A 21315-nucleotide genomic window follows, 5' to 3' on the forward strand; every position below is an offset into this window, starting at 1 on the left:
GGTGTGCATGGTGCGAAGGTGTGGATGGGGGAAGAGTGGACCCCCTTTCACGAGTACCCGGGGCGGGTAGTGTAAGTGTTAGGTAGAGGGTATAGGTAAATTGTGGTTGGATATTGGCATTTGTGGTGCGGTTGCAGAATGGTATTGTGGATGGGTGCATTAGTGTTGTGGAAATGGCTGGGCGTGTAGCCTGTTAGTGTGTGTAGTTGGTTTGGGCACTCCACCACTGTGAGGATGTCGGCCAGGTGAGGCCGCAGGTGGGCTCTGGGAGCCGTTAGTGTCAGTGGGTGCCTGAGGATCCCAGGTGTGGATCGGGCAGCCCGTGCCAGAGAGGGCACTGAGGGGGTGAGAGTGCGAGAGGGCCTTCCCCAGTTAGTTAGGTTAGGGTGAGGAGCAGGTGAGCTCGGTAGGCAACAACAGTGGTGGAGGTGTGCAGGTGGGTGGACCAGCTGGGAGCGTCACACGACCCAGCCACCGAAATTGTGCGGGGGCACCGAGTGATGAATCGGGGGAGTGAGACCCCAACTTGAGAAGCACCACAGTTTGGTCAATGGGAATTGGTTTTTAGAACCCATAGTGTAAGTTGGCCAATGGATTGGCAGGGAAAGACCCCGGGTAATGTAAAGTTGTTAAAGTCATTTAGGAAATAGTTAGGATTGATGAACCTGTCGCACCATACGCAGCCACTTACCTGAGGTGATGATGATGACTCCACACCTGTGTTTCTTTGTTTTGTGTTGCAGGAAATGAGAATTGCTGTTTGGATTTGTGAGACGCATCACGACGTGGATAAGACATTGGGGTGATTCCATCTCTCCCTCCTGAGGAGGGACTGATGATGAATTGGTGATGGCAAATTTTGATGAGAGTTGGAAATGGCAAAGTTGATTGGTTAGGAGGGAGAGAAGACGAATTTGGTTTATGGGAGGAACGGGGAAGACAGTAGGGACGTTTGTTGATGTGTAAAGTAGATGTTTATGGGTAGTGTTGTGTTTTGTGGATACAGTAAGGGGTAAGGGAGGGGCAATGTAGGTTACCTGGTGGGGGGGGGGGGAGGGGGGCGTACGGTAGGAACGTACCTGTCTCACCTGGTTCCTATGTGCCCCCAGTGTGCATTACCTTGTATTGCGTGCACTTTTGCGCCCTTACCACCTTGCTCACTTGTCTTATTTTGTCTCCCACCTCCGAGGATCTGGCTTTGGGGCAGAGAGAGAGGAGAGAGAGGTGCTGGCTCTGCCGTTGTGGGCCTGTACTTCCGCTGCTTGCTGCCTGGATCGATACACCATATGGACCGCAATTTTGGTGGCCGCCAACCATGGACCGCAGTTCTTTTGCGGGCAAGCACCACCCGTTGATGGACCTCTGGGTCAACGTGGCACCTATGCCATACAGGTGAACCACTTATAGTTGGCCCCCCTGACGGCCACAATTTAGAAATAGACGCGGTTGGCGCCTTTCTTTATTTCTAAAGAAGCCAGAAGGCCAAGTGCACTCCATGAAGGCAAGACCAGCGGCAGAACATCGGCCGGCTGCGACACCACCGGTGACCATGGACACTTAATTGTGCATTGTTACTGAACACTTTATTGGTGCACCGGATGGTGCTGACTGTGTGTATGGGGTGGTGCTTTTGGTGCTTGGAAGGGGTGCTCTGCACATTATTAAAGGCCGTAGGGCCACAGGGCACTCGTGGGTTGGTGTATCGATGCTGGCATGCGTGCTCTCTCTCCCTATGCATAACATCTGCATGTGTTCCTCAAAGAACAGGTCCTGGATCGTAGTGTAAATATCAGTGTAGTCTTGTGTAAATGATGCTCCCTACCGGCTGTATGTTTAGTTTGAGGATGCTTTCCGCGATTCGGTTATCCTGTGGGTGTGTTTCTGTTAGGAGAAGGGTGCAACGTCGCAGGGGGACATATTTACTCATTTGTGAACATCTGTAAAACTGTCGCACTCAGGGTTGAGTTAATAGTAGAGGGAACTACATCTGAGTGCCACACTAACGTAGGTAAAAATTTATCGGGTCGGTACGCCCCGAGGTAGAGAAGGGTGCAATGTTGCGGATATGGGATTTGGATCCATCCATATCCGCTTGTAAATATTCCCCTATTTCCTCAATACTTCCCAACTATCCCCAATCCCCCATTCCCTAGTCCCATTTTCTGTAAACAACACTCTGTAGACCCGACCTCCCCCTATTTCCCCCATTAAATGTCGCATCCAGGTCCACCGCATCTCACGTAGACAACTATAGGACATCTTGCTAGTTATTCTTAGTCTATGTCAGTTAAGGACTCGTTTCCATTAATTCTGACTCTTCGTTGCACCAGAATGTGATTGTATGGCACCGTTAGGAAGTTTAGGACCTCCCAATACCTCCCCGCAGCTCTTCCTCACGGTTCAGCAGCAACAACAACAACAACAGCAACGGCGGCGGCGCGGGGAGTGCGCGTCCTCACTCCGGCTTGGTTGGTCGGGGGTGTTGGGAGGGCACCAGGCCTTTCCAACGAGCCGCCATCGAGCATGTGCTCGACGGGGTTACCAAGTAGGGGCTCGCTGTCAGCTCCTCGTCAAGGGCGGAACCCGGTAACCCCCGCACCCAATAGAAGCGGCGGACCGGTCCCATCTGGGGCGGAGCCAACGAGCCGAGGGCGTGTGACTCCCCGCTGAGCATGCGCAGGAAGACGGAGGTGACGTCAGATGCGCGCTGAGCTTGGAGAGAGAAGGACGCCACCTCCGAGCGCTGTGACACCTCCCCGCATCTCTGGACTGGACCGTGCTTTATCCTGTCCCTGAGCCAAGGTGCACCTTGTGCTATCGACTGCCTGTCCTTCCCTGCCATCAATCCCTGTGTAAGTCAGTCTTGTTCCGTTTGTCTGTGGTCTGTCGGGGATAAGATAAGACTGTAACTAAGTGCCCATCTCTTCTGTGTCTTTACCTCATTACCTTGTAATCTACCCCTTTTCTCCACCACTAATTATATCCTCCTCCGGAGGTCTTGAGAACTGTACCCCTTGCGTCGTTTCATCTATCCCAGTCGTTGTGTCTTTTCCATCATTGATTTAGCGTAGCGCGATTTGGCCAACGTTCGAGTGGAATCGGGTGAGTTGGGGAAGAATCGGGTAAACTGTACGAACACGGCGGCCATTCCGCTCGGTCAAGCAACATCTTTAGCCGTGTCCGTAACAATATATAGATTATACATGCAACGTCGAAACCGCATAAAGTCTGTGAACCAAACCCACGTAAAATGAGGGTGCACTTCATAAAACGATGTTTGAATTTGATTTGGGAAAACAGACAACAAATACAAGAAAGCCGTTGACGATACTTACAAAATACACCTAGCCCCCCAGCCCCCCAAACGCCATCCCCAAAAACGTTGCCATGGATACATCAAATTGCCTATTTCATTAAGATTAAAATTGATGACCTTGATCAAAGCTCAGATCAATCGAATGAAAATTGATGAGTTTTCAGATTAAAATTGATGAGTTTATAAGTTTGACCCTTTGCCCAAAAATAGTTGGTTCCCAATTCAGTAATGCACATGCAATTGCTGTTTAATCCTCAGCCCTTTGAGTACGGGATTATTTTTTTTGATAAAAATACCCCCGGTACGGGATTAATTTGGCATTTTGGTACGGGAATGCAACCACGTACTGACGATCTATTTATAGGTATTAGTCAGGTTTACTATGTTAACAAATGTAATTTTGTTCAAAATTTTAGGAGATTAGCAAACCTGTACATGTTTGGAATCATCAGAGCATGGAGAATCCGAAAATCAATGTTGGCATTTGCACAGACAGATTTTGGATTTTCAAAATGGCCGCCATAAAATACATATTTTGCGCTATCTCGGGTTCTAGTCATCCTAGAAACTTAATTAAATATGCTAATCCTATATTTTATGGGTCAAGGAATCCAATAAAATCCAATAAAACAATACGTTTTATGGGTCAAGTGCTCAGGATTATAGAAAAGGATTTCGCTCTTTCACGAGCCTCGATCTTGTATACAAAAAAAAGAAAAAAAAAGAAAAAAAAAAAGCAACAAACAAAGGTAATTGGAAACCATTGTCTTTATATTTGTGGTATAACTGTATTACATAGTACATTATATTGCATGTCCTTTGAAGTTATAGGTATGGGTTTATAAAGCAAGAAAGCAGCCTTGTTAGTATCAGATTGAACTACAAATCCTATACACAGGATCTACGAGGTCTATACCGTTCAGGAATATGCTTTTACAGATCTTCATCACTGTCCTGAGTGTCATTTTCGCAAAGGTGTCTACGCAAATGTAAACATTAATTTTTGGATTCCTCATGCTCCGAATATTCGAAAAATGTATAGTTTTGCTGATCTCCAAAAATTTTGAACGAAAAAACAGTGAACCTGACTATATAGTCGATGACGTGTAGTAACGTCATCCGTACACAAAACCTTTTCGCGGGCTGCGGCACTGGACGTCATCTGTACTCAAAGGGTTAAGTTAATAGGAAGAAAATTGATGATATTTCAGACAAAAATTGATGATTTTAGAAGTTTGACCTTTTGACCTCAACGTTTTCATCATCATGTGCCTTCTTATAATAAACTTATTCCATTGGAACACCTTTAGTGTGGTGACCCTCCATTGCCGATTTTGTGTGTGTGAAACCATTTCGGCACGGCTTTAATGGAAAATCTCTAGGGAGGTTAAAACGGGTAACGTAGTCTTAAAGAGACTGGCAGAGTTCATTCCGACTGGGGGGTGGAGGAGTGGCTGCGCTTTTCCATGAGTTTCAAGGGTTGGACAAGTTTTCCAGGACTTTCCAGTGCTGTAATGCTTTTTCATTTTTCCAGGAATTTCAAGAAGTTTCAAGGACATTTCGAATCCTGGGTGAGGGGGACAGGAGGCATGGCCCTGAGCCGTCCTGACACAGCCTAGATCTCCACCTGCACTTTGGTTCACTGCTCCTGGAGTTCTCGTTCATGTCTGCCCGGCTCTTTTAAAGACGACGCCCGCTATGTCACCCACGACGTGTTGTGCTCCTTCCCTCTCACTCACAATTGGCTGAGTTTTGTCTGGTAGGTGAAGGACCACCCCTTCCTGCTTGTTTGCAGGACGCAGGTGTGAGATGTTGTCGAGCCGTGGCATTTCTCACCCAGATAGCCGCTCCAACCTAGCGAAAAGCTTATCGGGAACATTTAGACAGATTTCCAAAGGTGGGGGCGTTAAAAATGAGACCATGCATAAAATGATAATTAAATTTTCTCGATGCAATGCTTATTATTCTTCAAATATATAAAGCTCTTTCTGACTACTCAAGTACAGATTCATCCACGAATATAAATGTTTAGTACTTTCTATGTGGGCTAGAAAGTTTAAATTTTGCATACCTAAGTAACTAAGCATTGATCGCAGAAGAAAAAAATAATTACAAAACTGTCCATGAATATCTGTAAACAAAGCCGACTCCAGCATCACACTACTCTAGGAGCATCACATGACAAGACTTCTTTTTTTTTTTGTACACTTAGTCGAGGCTCGTATAAGAGCTAACACATAGAACATCTAATAAAGGGAGCGGGAGACAAGAGGGAGAGACAGAGGGAACCACAACAACAGTAGAGAACAGGGACATCGGGAGATCTGTGGGAGAGAGAGGGCTGGGGTGGGGTACACAGGATAAACAAGATGGACACTGCAGGGGATTTCAGGAAAGAAAATGGCATGTCATGTGACCCACAACTGTTAAACAAAGACCTCATTCTGATCACTCATTCTTGATTTAATCTATTTATTTAGCTGCTGGCGGAATGAAAGTACAATCCACTTTATCAAATACACAAAGCTCTTTCACTAATCACATCATAAGATATATTAAGCTCTTTCTACAATCACTGACCCACTGATATAAATGTTTAGTACTTTCTGGCTGGGAGAGGGGCGGAGCTTGGACTGTGCATGTGGCAGGTCACTCCCTCAGCCAGGAGAGGGGCGGAGCTTGGACTGTGCATGTGGCAGGTCACTCCCTCAGCCAGGAGAGGGGCGGAGCTTGGACTGTGCATGTGGTAGGTCACTCCCTCAGCCAGGAGAGGGGTGGAGCTTGGACTGTGCATGTGGCAGGTCACTCCCTCATCCAGGAGAGGGGTGGAGCTTGGACTGTGCATGTGGGAGGTCACTCCCTCAGCCAGGAGAGGGGCGGAGCTTGGACTGTGCATGTGGCAGGTCACTCCCTCAGCCAGCAGAGGGGTGGAGTTTTGACTGTGCATAAATAGAGCTAATACTGCTCACTCATTCATTCTTCATTTAATTGATTTATTTATCTGTTTGCAGAATGCAAGCACAGTCCACCAGGCAGTGTATAAATGTGGAAAGTTTGATCTGCGGTGTTTATTCTGAAACGTGTCCCCATTCACATAATTTGATGAGATTTTATTATCCATTTGCGAGATAGAATGTCACAATCATAAATGTATCAATGACTTAGATGAGTGCGGGATACACATCGCAGTCATAATTACATTTCTAACAAACAATAATACGGTATTTCATACAACATAGCACTGATGGTCTGAAGAAAACTCGAATACAGATGATATTCTGCTCGGCACAAACGAAATCAAGGACAGCCAGGGATTGTGAATTTAAATAATAATTTGTGACATTGCAATGTAACAATGTAATAAAAAAAGGCCAAACAACATTAGTTAACTTGTTGTGGATTTGAATCATTCAATGATGTTTATAATGAGCTATATGTTCCAAATCCGGCTGGCACGATGGCATAGGCCCGAGAGGTATGCAAACTCACCTTCGAGCTGTCTTGGTTTGGAATATTGCCCTAGCTATAAACTGCCACCCTGGTGTTTTTTTTATGGACGGCGACGCATCAATGCGTGCTCCCTCCCTCGGACGGACGCTATTCAGGAGGACCCATCTTGCTGTACCGCTCAGTGGACACCAAATAACTTACAATGTATTTCACAAAGAGCAGGTGAGTTATCGCTGGCACTTTGGCCAGAATTGAAATTGACAAAACGAGTTTGATTCAACCTTTTGTCTTGGAAGAGCCCAATATTGTACCTGCAGTACCTTTTCATGTAAAATGCATTTTGTATGCTCTGTTCCTATCCATGTTAGTAAATCGTGCCATAACGGAGCTAATACCCGTAATACTTGTCGTGCACCCACCAGCACCACAAATACAAGCCTCTGCTCAAAGTCCCCACCAAGGGTTAACTCCATATCTGGAAGGATCTCTGAAACCGCGAAGCTCTTTCTGGTTGATGTCGTCGTACCGCTTCTTAAACTCCTCTGCAGATCTTGGCATAGAATCCAGTTCGGTGGACACAGTATCTGCAGTCTTTTCCACAGGCTTGACTCCTTTGCTTTCTGGCTCTTTCCATATGGATCCTCTAACCTTCGATTTCTGAGGCACCAGGGCATGAGGTAACGACTTTCCAGGGAAGATGTCAGGAAAGGAAAACGTTTGGTTTTGAGCCTGGGGAGAAATCATAAGGAAAGTGAAGAGAAAAATAGATTTCAACGTCGCTTCATTTATCAAAAAAATACAGCATGTCTGTTTGTCGGCTTGTTTATAGTTTATAAACTTCAACAAAAAAATTTGCATATGGGCTGGGGGTACCCAGAGTAACATCAAGGCCACAAAATAACACCCTTTCGACATAGATTCAATGAGAAAGTCTGGTATTTTGCCCATGTGCTCCAGCAGCTCAGAGATGTGTTCTTTTGTAATTACCTTTTCAAAAATTATCTCGGTGATTTCAGGAAGGGATCGCTCATACAGTGGACTCATTTTGGCAGGTAACACTCATACTTCGCCTATAGGTATGCACACACACACCTCCAGCTGTCTTGCCTGGGTTCGAATCTTCACCTTGCTACAAATTGTCATCCTGCTGTTTCACAGGCAGGGGGATTCAATGTGCGTGCCGTCCCTTTGATGAACGTTAAACGAGGCGTCCCATCTGCCAATATTCGTTGTTTGACGTTAAAGACCCCAAGGTGTCCTTCATGAGGAGTAGGTGACCTATCGCTGGCAAAATGAACAAATAACGAATTTCTACCATAACCTACAGAGATAGCATTGCATCAGTAACATAGCCACGCCCTCAGCCAATGATGCGACCCTGCAGCCTGGTGCTGCATAGAAAAAAAACCAAAAAAACCATAGAAGCCTCCCATACTCCAGCGTAAATCACAGAAAATGTTCAGCAGTGCACAAGATCACAACATAGGTAACTAGAACGGCACTCGGTAGAGCACATACCTTCGCCAGGCTGAACAGTTTATGGTTTCTATCCCACCGATAGGCCGAATCTGGTTTCGGACCTGAACCAAAATCGAATCGGCTTGTTCTCGTCACCGAACCAACTCGTCCACCAAGTTTATTCATAACTCGTCCACAACCTTTGTAAATATCATGTTATATATCGCTTTTCGCCCAATCTGTCAATGGTTGAGAATCACTTCGAAAATTAAATAATTCGCACATATGAATGAATGAATGAATGAATAAATGAATGAATGATCGTTTTAAGGCCATTTTTCCCCGCTAGAGCAGGGGTTAGCCTTGCGGGCCCCATGACAATCATGGTGCCCTGTTTGAGGCAATGTTTTTATGGCCGGATGCCCTTCCTGACGCCAACCCTTGGTCACGCTCTTCGATGCGCAGGGATACGGTGTACCTATTCTAAACTGGGGTACACACCGGGATCATTCATCCCAGCAAGCTGGTACTCAATTTGCCGACCTCGGAAGGATGACAGGCTGAGTCAACCCCCCTGGCGTTAATTCAGCGATCGACCGGGATTCGAACCCAGGATCCTAGGATCCCAAGTCGGCACCCTAACCGCTAAGCCAACACCAGGCTTGGTGGAGCCTGGTGCTGCATAGAAAAAAACCAAAAAAACATAGATTGCACATCCGAATCCATATTCAGATCTTCACCAAAATCGAAACACCAAGTTTTGTCCAAATCTGACCATAACTTTTTGAGATATCCTCTATAGTAATTTTTGGCCCGATCTTACAATGGTGAAGAATCACTTAAAAAATTATACTAGCCGGATCCGAATCCAGATCTTCACCAAAATATAATCATATCGTCCTTGTCACATACCCAACCTCTCTGCCAAATGTCGTCCAAATCTGTCCACAACTTTGTGAGATATCTTGTTCACAGACAGACAAACAGACAGGGGTTGGTGGCAGACTACACCTTCGGTGGCAGAGGTAATGACAAAAACAATTTTTGTCTGCTATCTCATCACATGCTTGGCGTTCAGTACAACACAGCACAGATTAAATTATGCTGTAAAAAGCAAACAAAGTGAGGATGAGCAGATTAATGCATTCATGCCACTCAAATATAACCAAACAATTTTCATATTTACCTCCACCAAGGAATGTGGACAGAGGTTATGTTTTCACCCCTGTCTGTCTGTGACCAGGATATCTCAAAGTTACGGATAGATTCGGACGAAACTTGGTGGAGTTGGTTAGGCGGCAAAAACAAGCCGATTCAATTTTGGTTCAGGTCCGAAACCAGATCTGGCCTATCAGTGGGATACAAACATAAACTGTTCAGCCTGGTGGAGGTTTGCGCTCTACCGAGTGCCGTTCTAGTCAGCCTGTCCCCCACGCAGCAGGAGACGGGTTTTGCAATCACTTCTGTGTGTCTGTCGGTCTGAATGTCTGTATGCGTGTGTTGTCCAGGCCATAACTTTTTTACCATTTGTGCTTTTGCCATCAAATTTCAACAAAGCTTTATTATGGGAATATGGAGACGACAAATTAATAATTTGGGCAAAAGGTCAAAGGTGAACGTCACATAAAATCGTCAATTTCCATGCAATTGACCTGAAATTTTAATAATTTGCATATTGTGTCACTGAATTGGTTCACCAATAAAAGCTAGAAGCTTGGTTTTTTTTAAGAAAAGGTCAAAGGTCAAGGTTGCATAAAATTGTCAATTTTCATCTGATTGCCCTGAAATTTGAGCAGGGTTTGCATATTGGGTTACTGAAGCATATTGCCTTTGAGATCAAAAGGTCAAGATTGCCTAAAATCGTCAATTTTTTTGTATTTGTTTGAGCTGTTTTTGTCACGTTTCGCATATGGAAGAAGAAGTCTGAATACAAGGTGGACACAGATGGGCTTTGCATTTTCAGATGCTTCCTCGTTCATTTTGCAATTTCATCATTTATCATTCCTATGCGGTACAAGATAAGCATAATGATTGTAAAATGGACTTTGCATAGCTGTCCTGGTGACCACGATATTCTCACAATTTGACCTATATACTTTCTCGAGAATCTTTTGGGATGTATTCAAACATACTAGTGCGTGCCCGTACGTGCGGGGAGGTAAGTACGTGGACATCGTACGTACCAAAAATAAGGCCTCACTGTCCGGAAGTTCGCATATCGCAGTTACGATTAATCGCAAATTAGTTTTAATGGCCAATTCTTCAATTAGCGCCAACATATTTTGCCATTTTGCAATTTCATCGCAAGGAAAAGCACAAACAGAAGAGAACAACAAACACACACGCGGTTCCTTCGCTGTAGCTTGACCGTACGTGCAAAAAAAATATTAAAACTTTCATCGTTCCTTCGGTCTTCGCTCTCGTCCTTCGCCGTTCCTTCGCTGTTCCTTCGTTCACGTGCGTGGCCGTACGTGCAAACAAAAAACGTATGTGTTTGCTAAATAAATGGCCATAACTTGGTAACCACTTGTCCGATTAATATCAAACCGTGAAAAGGCACATCCTCAGGTCCCCAGCAATATACCTGGAAAGTTTCACTTAGATCGGACCAGTGGTTGTCGAGGAACAGCGGTCACAGACATACACACACACAAACAAACACAGAGATTGCTTGCATTATAGAGAGATTACAAGTTGTCATGCAACACGTTTTAGAATCCATCGGACATTGTGGTTTTATTATACAGGGTCAAAGGCTCATGGATGAACCATCATATAAATTACACCACCAAATAGCACAGTACTTGAGTTAAGACAAACAGCCAGTAACCATTGGGGGAAGCAATACATTTCCTGGAGCACTCTGTGTACCAGCGATGCCACAACAGTGGCACCGCCTTTTTCACAGCATTCAGCAGGGCGTTTCCCAAGAAGGAATTTCCTCCTCCCCCTGGATGCAACCTTTGGGAATTATCCATACTCTTAGCCTTTTAAATGCCGAATGGCAAGAAAGGAAGCAGAATGATCCGTTTATAAAGTCTTTCGTATGACTTAGCCAGGATTTGAACTGCCGACCTCTCAAACTCGAACTCGAAGCGGCTCGAAGCATTACACCACCGAGTCTGGTTAGCAAAAATTTGCATATCTCTGCCAAAAAGGAATGCAAGTCATTTCCGCAAAATGCAAGTACATTTGTCACAAAAATGTGTTCAAGGAAAAGTGGAAGATAAACCAAGTTAGACTTAAGAGTTTAAAATAAGCATTGTTGAGAGAGGTGAGGGTAAACTTACCAGCTGCACGTATGCCACCTTGTAGTCCGGTTGCTTCACCCGCTGGTTCAAATGATTCTTCTTGCAATTCCTTCCTGAAACACGGTGGAGGTAAACGAGAGGGGAAGTGACATTTCAGAGGGGAAGTGACATTTCAGAGGTGCAGTGTTCACTCCATTTCTAATGTCAGTTCATTTGAACGTCGTCCCTCTCTCTCACCATGTTGTATCCTCGTTCTCACAGCAACGACCGGTACCTCGTATATGCTTTTTAAGTAATTTTTTACATCGAATTTGGTCATTCTGGAGGAAAGAAAGAACGCATGACAATTACACATCCTCTTTTTAAAATCTTATTAGAATCAAAGGCCAAATTGACATTTTAATGGCAATGTGGTGAATAGCTCATGGCCAAGGAGGAAAAGGATTACATTTAAAGGTAGCCCTGAGTATTAATCATCAATTCTACTCACAATAATTTTTGCATGAAATGGATAAATTGCTCAATCTTTACATCTCTATAAATTTATTATACCTCTCGTACAAATTATTCCCCTTCCTTCCTTCTTTCCTTACTCGAGAGGAACACGAAACTGGACTATGTCTGGAGGCTGTTCCACACCAGGCCGCACCAGCGTCAACCAGAAGTTGGTTCGAAACACACGATGCTGTGGGTTACCCAGCTGGTATAATGGATATCTGGGGAAAGAGTGACAGGACTCTCGAGTTAAGCATGAGCAGATGTGGACAAAGGCTCATGAAAAAAACAATACTTATACAGCACATGTATTGGAAAGGAGCGACAAGAGTGAAGGTGAAATTGTCAGGTTACATGTGCGGAGGAGAAAACACAAGAATAAACTAGAACGGCACTCAGTAGAACACAAACTCTGCCAGGCTAAACAGTTTACGTTTTGCATCCGACTGATAGGCCGGATTTGCATGTGCACCTGTACCAAAATCGAATCGGCTTGTTCTTGCCACCCACTCAACTCATTCACCATGTTTTGTCATGTTTAGCATGATTTACATCTCTAGAAAGTGAGATTTTGTGGGTGCGAAGAGCCATATGGGGATGTTTAATTGGCTGTTGCTAACCAGGCCCCAGCCCGGGCAGTCCCGGTGGATAGTTTATGTTACACGGTCGAGTTTAATGCTTTTGAAACCATTCGAAGTTAACCTGTGTGACACGTTTGTTCCCATACAGAGTCAAGGTTTGTGGAACAGTAAGAACACTGAACAGATCAGGATGCAACAGAACAGAAGGAACAGCAGAAATAGGGGGGGGGGGGGGGGGGGACACCAACAGCAGGGCCGAGGGACAAAATCGACGGAGACGGATAAACAAGTGGTGTGGGGAGGAATGGGATAAGGGTGGAAAAGATGGAAACGGAAGCAAACTCCTAGGAGGGAGAAACTGTAATTTTGGATGGGGGTTTATGTGGTTCGAAAAGATCATGAGTTTGGATGGGGGTCGGATATTGTGATGACCTGATATTGTGTTGAAGTGCTGTTTTGAAGAAGAACGACATTGAAGAGAATGAGGAAGTTGGTTTCACAGGCAGGGAAAAAGATGAATAAATGAGTGGAGGTAAGCGGTGATCATGCATTTAGGTAGTTTCACCAATTGGGGGTTAATGGTGGACCGTATGACGTATGTGCCCTGCAGAAACCTGAGGAGGGGGGGGGGGGGAAGTGGGGGAACAAAGCAAGAGAAGACAAGAGCAGAGGGTGCAAGACCAGAAATGAGGCAGTAGGAGACGTAGAGACCACCGACCTGTCTGTGATTGGAAAGTGATAGGCCCTTAGACTCAGATTCATCGTGGGAGATTCCAATTATCTTGAAAGCCTTGGTTTCCACGGCGTCAAGCTGAGCAAGGTGCGAGACAAGGACTTTGTCAAAGAGAGATCGTGGCTGACAGTGAGGTTTGTCCAAGAGAGATCGTGGCTGACAGTGAGGTTTGTTCAAGAGAGATCGTGGCTGACAGTGAGGTTTGTCCAAGAGAGATCGTGGCTGACAGTGAGGTTTGTCCAAGAGAGATCATGGCTGCCAGTGAGGTTTGTCCAAGAGAGATCGTGGCTGACAGTGAGGTTTGTCCAAGAGAGATCGTGGCTGACAGTGAGGTTTGTCCAAGAGAGATCATGGCTGACAGTGAGGTTTGTGCAAGAGAGATTGTGGCTGACAGTGAGGTTTGTCCAAGAGAGATCGTGGCTGACAGTGAGGTTTGTCCAAGAGAGATCGTGGCTGACAGTGAGGTTTGTCCAAGAGAGATCGTGGCTGACAGTGAGGCTTGTCCAAGAGAGATCATGGCTGACAGTGAGGTTTGTCCAAGAGAGATCATGGCTGACAGTGAGGTTTGTCCAAGAGAGATCATGGCTGACAGTGAGGTTTGTCCAAGAGAGATCATGGCTGACAGTGAGGTTTGTCCAAGAGAGATCATGGCTGACAGCGAGGTTTGTCCAAGAGAGATCGTGGCTGACAGCGAGGTTTGTCCAAGAGAGATCATGGCTGATAATGAAACCCAGGAGTTTGAATGACTGAACTTTCTCAAAAGTTAAGAGGAATCGTAAAGCGGATCAAGAAAGTGGACAGGAAGATTTACCAGAGGGTATTTTCAGAGAGACAAAGTGAAAGTGTGAGATTTGTCAGGGTTGAAAGACATTATCCAGGTGTTTGACCAGTTTGTGATTTCATCCAGGTCTGAAGAGAGGGAAGAGGCTGCTGCCTGCCTGAAAGAAGGATAAAGGATGTCATGGCAGAGGGTGGAGTCATCATCACATAGATAAAGAGGATTTTCCAGAAAGATCATTGATCGTTGACATTGAGGTATTCAGTAACCCGCGCACGTGTAGCGCAAAACGGGGTTAAACAACTTAGTCACTTCTGTCAACAAACGTCAGTTTATGATCTAGGAACAACGTAATTTCAATTGAATGTTGCATTTTGAACACAAATCGGAACATGAATTGGAAAACGAAACTGTAATTTAGCAACATTTTGGCTCTGAATTTGGCCCAATCATGCATGTGCAGAGGTGTGAGATAACTTTGTTTTCCTGCCTGGCAGTTGACCCGTCTGCGATGGGAAAGTAATAGGCCCTGGCGATGTAAAAGACGGTACATCAACGGCGGTAAACTTGCGGAATTTTGTTTCTACAACTTTTAAAATCTTAATTCTATTTAAATTTAATTATATATTTGAACACTCGAACACAAATCGCCTTTTTAGCACTTTCAAAAACCTGCCGAGTCGCAATACTCGGACAAAATATTACGGCATTTTACGTCATCACATCCAATCAAATTTGCCGCTCAAGACCTTGTTTCTTAAGACAGCGTGAGGTAAGTGTTCTATGAGCTCTCCAGTTGTTCATACTGTTCTTCCATGTGACATCACTTCATCAGTATTAAAAGAATGTTCAATCAATGGTGTTTATCATTTTTTTCCTGCCTGAACTTTCCTGCACAGAGTGGCCAAATATTATTTCAATCTTAATAAATTTAAATTCATGTTCAATCAATAATAAATATTTTAAATATAAAAATATAATATAAATAATATAAATATAAATATAAATAATAAAATATAAATAAATATAAATATAAATCATGGTGAGAGGTGAAATAAATCATGGTGAAATAAATATAAATATCATAAATATAATAAAATATAAATAATAAAATAAAAATAATAAAAATAATAAATATTCAAAAAAATATAAATATTCAATCAATAATAAATGTTCAATCAAATTTGCCGCTCAAGACCTTGTTTCTTAAGACAGCGTGAGGTAAGTGTTCTATGAGCTCTCCGGTTGTTCATACTGTTGTTCCATGTGACATCACTTCATCAGTATTAAAAGAATGTTCAATCAATGGTGTTTATCATTTTTTTCCTGCCTGAACTTTCCTGCACAGAGTGGCCAAATATTATTTCAATCTTAATAAATTTAAATTCATGTTCAATCAATAATAAATATTTTAAATATAAAAATATAATATAAATAATATAAATATAAATAAAAATAAAAAAATATAAATAAATATGCATATAAATCATGGTGAGAGGTGAAATAAATCATGGTGAAATAAATATAAATATAAATAAAAATAAATAAATAAAAATAATAAAATATAAATAATAAAATATAAATAATAAAAATAATAAATATTCAAAATATAAATATTCAATCAAGAATAAATGTTCAATCAAATTTGCCGCTCAAGACCTTGTTTCTTAAGACAGCGTGAGGTAAGTGTTCTATGAGCTCTCCGGTTGTTCCATGTGACATCACTTCATCAGTATTAAAATAATGTTCAATCAATGGTGTTTATCATTTTTTTCCTGCCTGAACTTTCCAGCACAGAGTGGCCAAATATTATTTCAATCTTAACTAGAACGGGCACTCGGTAGAGCGCATACCTTCGCCGCAGCTACTGTTCTGTACTTGGCATGGGAGTGTAGGGAACAGAACAGTGAACAGTTTGGTGCTGATTTCATGCAAATCGGATAAGAATTGACCGAGTTATGACAAAAAACGCACATTTTGCAAGGTCGTGACCCCCCTGACCTTTGACCCCCAACCGCTAACAAGGGTAATGTCTTCACTGGGTCATGTGCCCGCGCTATGGTGCCCGCGCTATGGTAAAAATACGATTTTGACCTTTTCGTGACCTTGACCTTGACCTTTGACCCGATTGCTCCCAAAATCTAATCAAATGTGTCCCGTATAATAACCAATCATCCCACCAAATTTCATGCAATTCGGTTGAATACTTTTTGAGTTATGCGAATAACATACACACACACACACACAGACATACAAATAAATACACAGCGATCAAAACATAACCTTCCGCTTTTGCGAAGGTAATAAATTTAAACCTTATATTTTGCTCTCCAGTCCATGTGTTTAGTCTGACGGGGTGGCATGGAGATAGCATACGTAACTCCGAGTCATTTGGTCTGGGTTTGACTCCCCATCAGACTATTTATCTATACACCGTCTCAAGGTGCTTCGCAGCTCGGGCATCACACCTCAAAGCCGGCTATCCCATCTGCTGGCATTAGTCGATGGATGTTGAAGATCCCATGGTGTCTTTCACCAAATGTAGGTGACTTATTGCCCGCATCTTGAACAAATTACAAATACCTGACACTTTCAGTCGAACGTCAACCCTCACCAGCCGGTTTGCAAAATACTTGGGCCAAATCCCTTTCCTGGGCACAATGTGCCAGTAATTGGGGCCATTTAAGGAAGAATTTCCCTGTGAATCTCTTCGCTGCTTCATTTCTCACACACGTTTGAGTTGATCACCTCCACCAATGGATTTTGCTGCTCGGGTAAGCAAAGTGTGTATGTGTGTGTTTGTCTGTCTGTCCAGGCCATAATTGTTTTACCATTTCAACTTTTGTCATGAAATCTTCAACAAACCTTTATTACCTTCGCAAAAGCGGAAGGTTATGTTTTGATCGCTGTGTATTTATTTGTACTAGGGCATGCCCGTACTATATATAAGCTAGGACGTGCCCGTACGTGGGTGCCCGTTCCTTGCCAAAAAAAAAAAAAAAAAAAATTTTGTGTAGGGGTGTGTGTGTGTAAACATCCTAGGGCGTGCCCGTACGTGGGTGCAAAAAAACATGCGTGCAAACAACAACAACAAAAAAAAACTTTGAAACCACGTGGCAGTAACGACCACAGAACCCCCCCCCCTCTATTTACATGAATGGTTTGGTCCATTCGCAACGACCACAGAACCCCCCCCTCTATTTACATGCAATGGTTTGGTCCATTCGCAACGCCAAAGCGAACGGCGAACGGCTAAATCGCCATAGCTCGGTAAGTACTTGTCCGATTAATTTCAAACCTTGAAAAGGCACATCCTCGGGTCCCCAGCAATATACCTGGCAAGTTTCAAGTATATCGGACCGGTAGTTGTCGAGAAATCGTTGTCGCATACATACACACACACATACACACAGAGATTAATGGAATTATAGATAGATGTCTGTGTGTGTGTGTGTGTGTATGTTATTCGCATAACTCAAAAAGTATTCAACCGAATTGCATGAAATTTGGTGGGATGATTGGTTATTATACGGGACACATTTGATTAGATTTTGGGAGCAATCGGGTCAAAGGTCAAGGTCAAGGTCACGAAAAGGTCAAAATCGTATTTTTACCATAGCGCGGTCAATTTTTATCCAATTGGCATGCAACTAATGCCAAAATGTTCAGAATTCAATGCCCGATCTTGTGATATACGACATGACCCAGTGAAGACATTACCCTTGTTAGCGGTTGGGGGTCAAAGGTCAGGGGGGTCACGACCTTGCAAAATGTGCGTTTTTTGTCATAACTCGGTCAATTCTTATCCGATTTGCATGAAATCAGCACCAAACTGTTCACTGTTCTGTTCCCTACACTCCCATGCCAAGTACAGAACAGTAGCTGCGGCGAAGGTATGCGCTCTACCGAGTGCCCGTTCTAGTTATGAGAATGTGGAGAACACCAAGTATTATAATGTCCTTTTTTTCTTTACCTCCGCCACAGAAGGTGGACGGAGGTTGTATTTTTATCCCCGTTTGTCTCTTTGTGAGGAGGATATGTCAAAAAGTTACGGACAGATTCGGATGGCATTTGGTCGACAGGTTGGGTGTGTGACAAGGACGAATTGATTGGATATTGGTGAAGATTTGATCCGGATACGAGTACACGGACGGGCTTTTTTATTTTGAGATACTTTCTAGTTACCCTTACCAGAGGCGAGGGCATTGCATTTGGGCAGATTTGTTTGTCTGTCTGCACATGATATGCTAATGTAGGCTACAAACACCATCTGCTGGTAACCAGTATTACACGTTATCTTTTTCAAACAGCACCTCTTTCAAGTACTGTTCTGTCTATACAATACGAGTACGTCTATAAAGTACGTACAATGACAATGCAAGTATGTCAATACAGTACATACAATTGGAACGTGAGTACGTCTACAAAATACATACGAATGGAACGTGAATTTGGAACGAAAAGGTCGGTTGATCTACTGTATGAACATAAACAAACGGGACGTCAGAATGACGTAGAAGTGACTTAATTTCACGTACTGTCCTTTCCTTTTGTCCATCTCGAAACATGCACATTGCGTGTCCTGGCCATGTGTTCCACATATACCACATAACTGTCTTCCCCACATACTGAGCAAAACAACTCGGCTTGACTACAGACGATCGGTTAAGATTTCACATCTTTGAGGACAAACGTTGAAAATAGATTCTATTTGTCTTCGACAGAGATAATAGATATAACACTCAAGTCTGTGAATAAAGGTATAAGTACACAGAGAATGAGATCAACAACAGGCATGCTTACAAATCAAACATTCCTATCACTTGATTATGAATAAATAAACGAATTGGTTAGAGAGCGAACGTTGAAATAATCTCTTATCGAGCGAAGTTTAACAGACGCAGAACTCACATCACTTTACGCGCCATCTTTTCACACCCAACTCTCCCTGTGGAAATTCCCGATAATTCTTACGTTGCCTTTGATTATGAAACAAAAGTTTACCAAGTATGTTAAAAATGCAACGATAGGCTAGTTAGAACGCGAAAAAAAAACTTCGAAGAGCCTGAGATCAGCTCCATTACATCGCAAGTGGGGATATACACCGCTTAAAGGGACTTCACATTCTACATAAATATCTTTAGCCTCTTCCTTACAATTCGCATATTATGCGAGTTATCACATGTAAGAGATAATGATTCTTCAATAACATTCTGCCCGGTATAATCATTAACATTTATTTTTCAAGACTCGATCACTCGATATCACTCAAACGCAATTTTATTCATAAATACAATAAGAATATGGGATCCGAATTATCCAATCTGAAAATCGAAAAAATTGTAATTTTAACCAATATAGTGTAGTGTCGGAGCTACTGTATAGGGTAAAAAAAAAAATACAACATATATATTATACATATCGATATATAAAACACAGTGTGTGTGTGTGTGTGTGTGTGTGTGTGTGTGTGTGTGTGTGTGTGTGTGTGTGTGTGTGTGTGTGTGTGTGTGTAATGTTACCGATAGACTCCTAAACGGAGAGGCTTACGTGCTTGATATTTTACAGAGACATGGCCATTGAGCGTGGGACGAACATGGCCGAACTCAAAATATTTGACGATCCATATTTTTTATTCATATTTACCTCATAGTGGGGGGGCCAATGTAGCAGATTGAAATGCCCGGTGAAATTGCTTGTTAATTTTTGGACACTGGTTGGGCTGTCTTTAGGGATGATATTAGACAACTCTTGTATGGTGCTGTTCTCTATTGCGTTCTCATCTTGTGTAATACTGCACATTGTTATTTGCATATTCTGTATCTATTATCTTATTCTAATATCTACCATCGCTTTCTTTGTCTTGCAGATTGATTGTTCATCGTTGTTGCTAATAAACCTGCATTCAATTGATACATTCTTGTTTATGAACAATCAACTCATCTGAAGATGCCTGCTGCAGTCTGCCCCTTCCCGAGCTGTGTCTACGTTACTGACAGCACTGACAATGCCGTTGCTGCTATCCAGCTCTCCATCCACGCCATGACTCACACGTCCATTGCACCAGCCAAACCGGACAAAGTCAGCCGTCCTCGTATCCAAACCGGCGGTACCAGCGAAGATTGGCAATATTTCACCAGAAGATGGGATGGTTACAAGGCAGCGATCCAGATAATCGGCAATGATGTTCGCGTTCAACTCCTTGAATGTTGTGATGATAACCTACGACGTGACCTCCACCGCAGCAACCCACGCATTGAAATCAAGGACGAGGCAGCTATACTACAAGCCATTCGGTCCCTTGCTGTCCGAGAGGAGAATACCATGGTGTCCCGCGTAAACCTCCACAACATGCGACAGGACCGAGAAGAACCAATTCGTACCTACGCAGCCCGTCTGGCTGGTCAAGCCGAGATCTGCAAGTTTTCTGTTGTATGCTCATGCAATCCCCCTACTGATGTCAACTACACCAAGGACATGGTTCGCGATGTCCTATGTCGGGGACTCGCCGATCAAGATATACAACAGGACATTCTCGGCGATCAAAATCAGAACATGAGCTTGGAGGAAGTTCTCATTTTCGTCGAGGCCAAGGAAGCAGGGAAACGTTCCCAGAATGCCTTGCTCGATAGTGAAGGCGCTCATGGCGCAAGCCAATACAAAAACTGGAAGAACAAAAGAGCCCTGATCACTACCGACAAGCAGGCGGCCATTTGTAGTTATTGCGGCAAAACTGGTCATGGCAAACAGCCGAACATCGACCAAAGGCGTCAATTCTGCAATGCCTACGGGAAAACATGCAGTAAATGCGCCACTCGCGGCCATTTTGCACATGTCTGCCGGGGAGGCACGAAAAAGGCGGACAACAAACCTACGGACAAATCAATGGATGCTCATGATGTGGATGAAAGCAGCCAGGTCCACGATCTCCTCTGCTCTGTCACGGAACGAGAAACGGCCATTTGGAAGCCGCAAATTAAAAGGGCCATGGCCACCTTGTCAACTCCACTACACCTCGACCACCATATATTTGACCACCTCTCTGGCTGGACCAAGAAGAAGTCTCAACCACAGCCGTACATAAAACTCATAGCACGGATCGATAAGGAATCTTATGACCATTTCGGCCAGCCACTGTCATCCCGACCAAAATCGGCCAGGCTCCAGGCCATGGCCGACACTGGCTGTCAAAGCTGCCTCACAGGACTTAATATTTTCCACAAACTCGGGCTGCGTAATGAAGACCTGTTACC

At 43.6% G+C, this 21315-nt stretch overlaps 1 protein-coding gene and 1 long non-coding RNA gene across 2 annotated transcripts in view; one reads left to right on the forward strand and one right to left on the reverse strand.

Annotated features, from left to right (window-relative positions):
* Positions 1-6700, forward strand: part of LOC137438867 (uncharacterized) — a 137873-nt gene extending 131173 nt beyond the window's left edge. Inside the window, exon 3 of the long non-coding RNA XR_010986807.2 lies at positions 4851-6700. This is a non-coding gene — a long non-coding RNA (uncharacterized LOC137438867). The remainder of the gene's footprint in view (positions 1-4850) is intronic.
* Positions 6412-19056, reverse strand: MRPL23 (mitochondrial ribosomal protein L23). The gene is made up of 5 exons (XM_068134305.2): positions 18974-19056; positions 12069-12191; positions 11713-11795; positions 11515-11588; positions 6412-7495 (listed from the first exon to the last, which is right to left on the reverse strand). Exons 1-5 carry the CDS (start codon positions 18988-18990, stop codon positions 7211-7213), a joined length of 582 nt encoding a protein of 193 aa, XP_067990406.2. The 5' UTR covers positions 18991-19056; the 3' UTR covers positions 6412-7210.
* Between the last annotated feature and the right edge of the window lie 2259 nt (positions 19057-21315).

The sequence above is a fragment of the Myxine glutinosa genome, chromosome 13 (assembly GCF_964187855.1).
Source record: "Myxine glutinosa chromosome 13, kmMyxGlut1.1, whole genome shotgun sequence".
Classification (NCBI taxonomy): Eukaryota; Metazoa; Chordata; class Myxini; order Myxiniformes; family Myxinidae; genus Myxine; species Myxine glutinosa.

Bases quoted from the DNA above. Each gene is read 5' to 3' on its own strand.
- MRPL23 (XM_068134305.2), bottom strand. The intron at 11,796-12,068 runs GTAAGGAAAGAA...TCTTTCCTCCAG, and splicing joins CAGTTTCGTGTTCCTCTCGA to AATGACCAAATTCGATGTAA. The intron at 7,496-11,514 runs GTAAGTTTACCC...ATTTCTCCCCAG, and splicing joins AGGTGGCATACGTGCAGCTG to GCTCAAAACCAAACGTTTTC.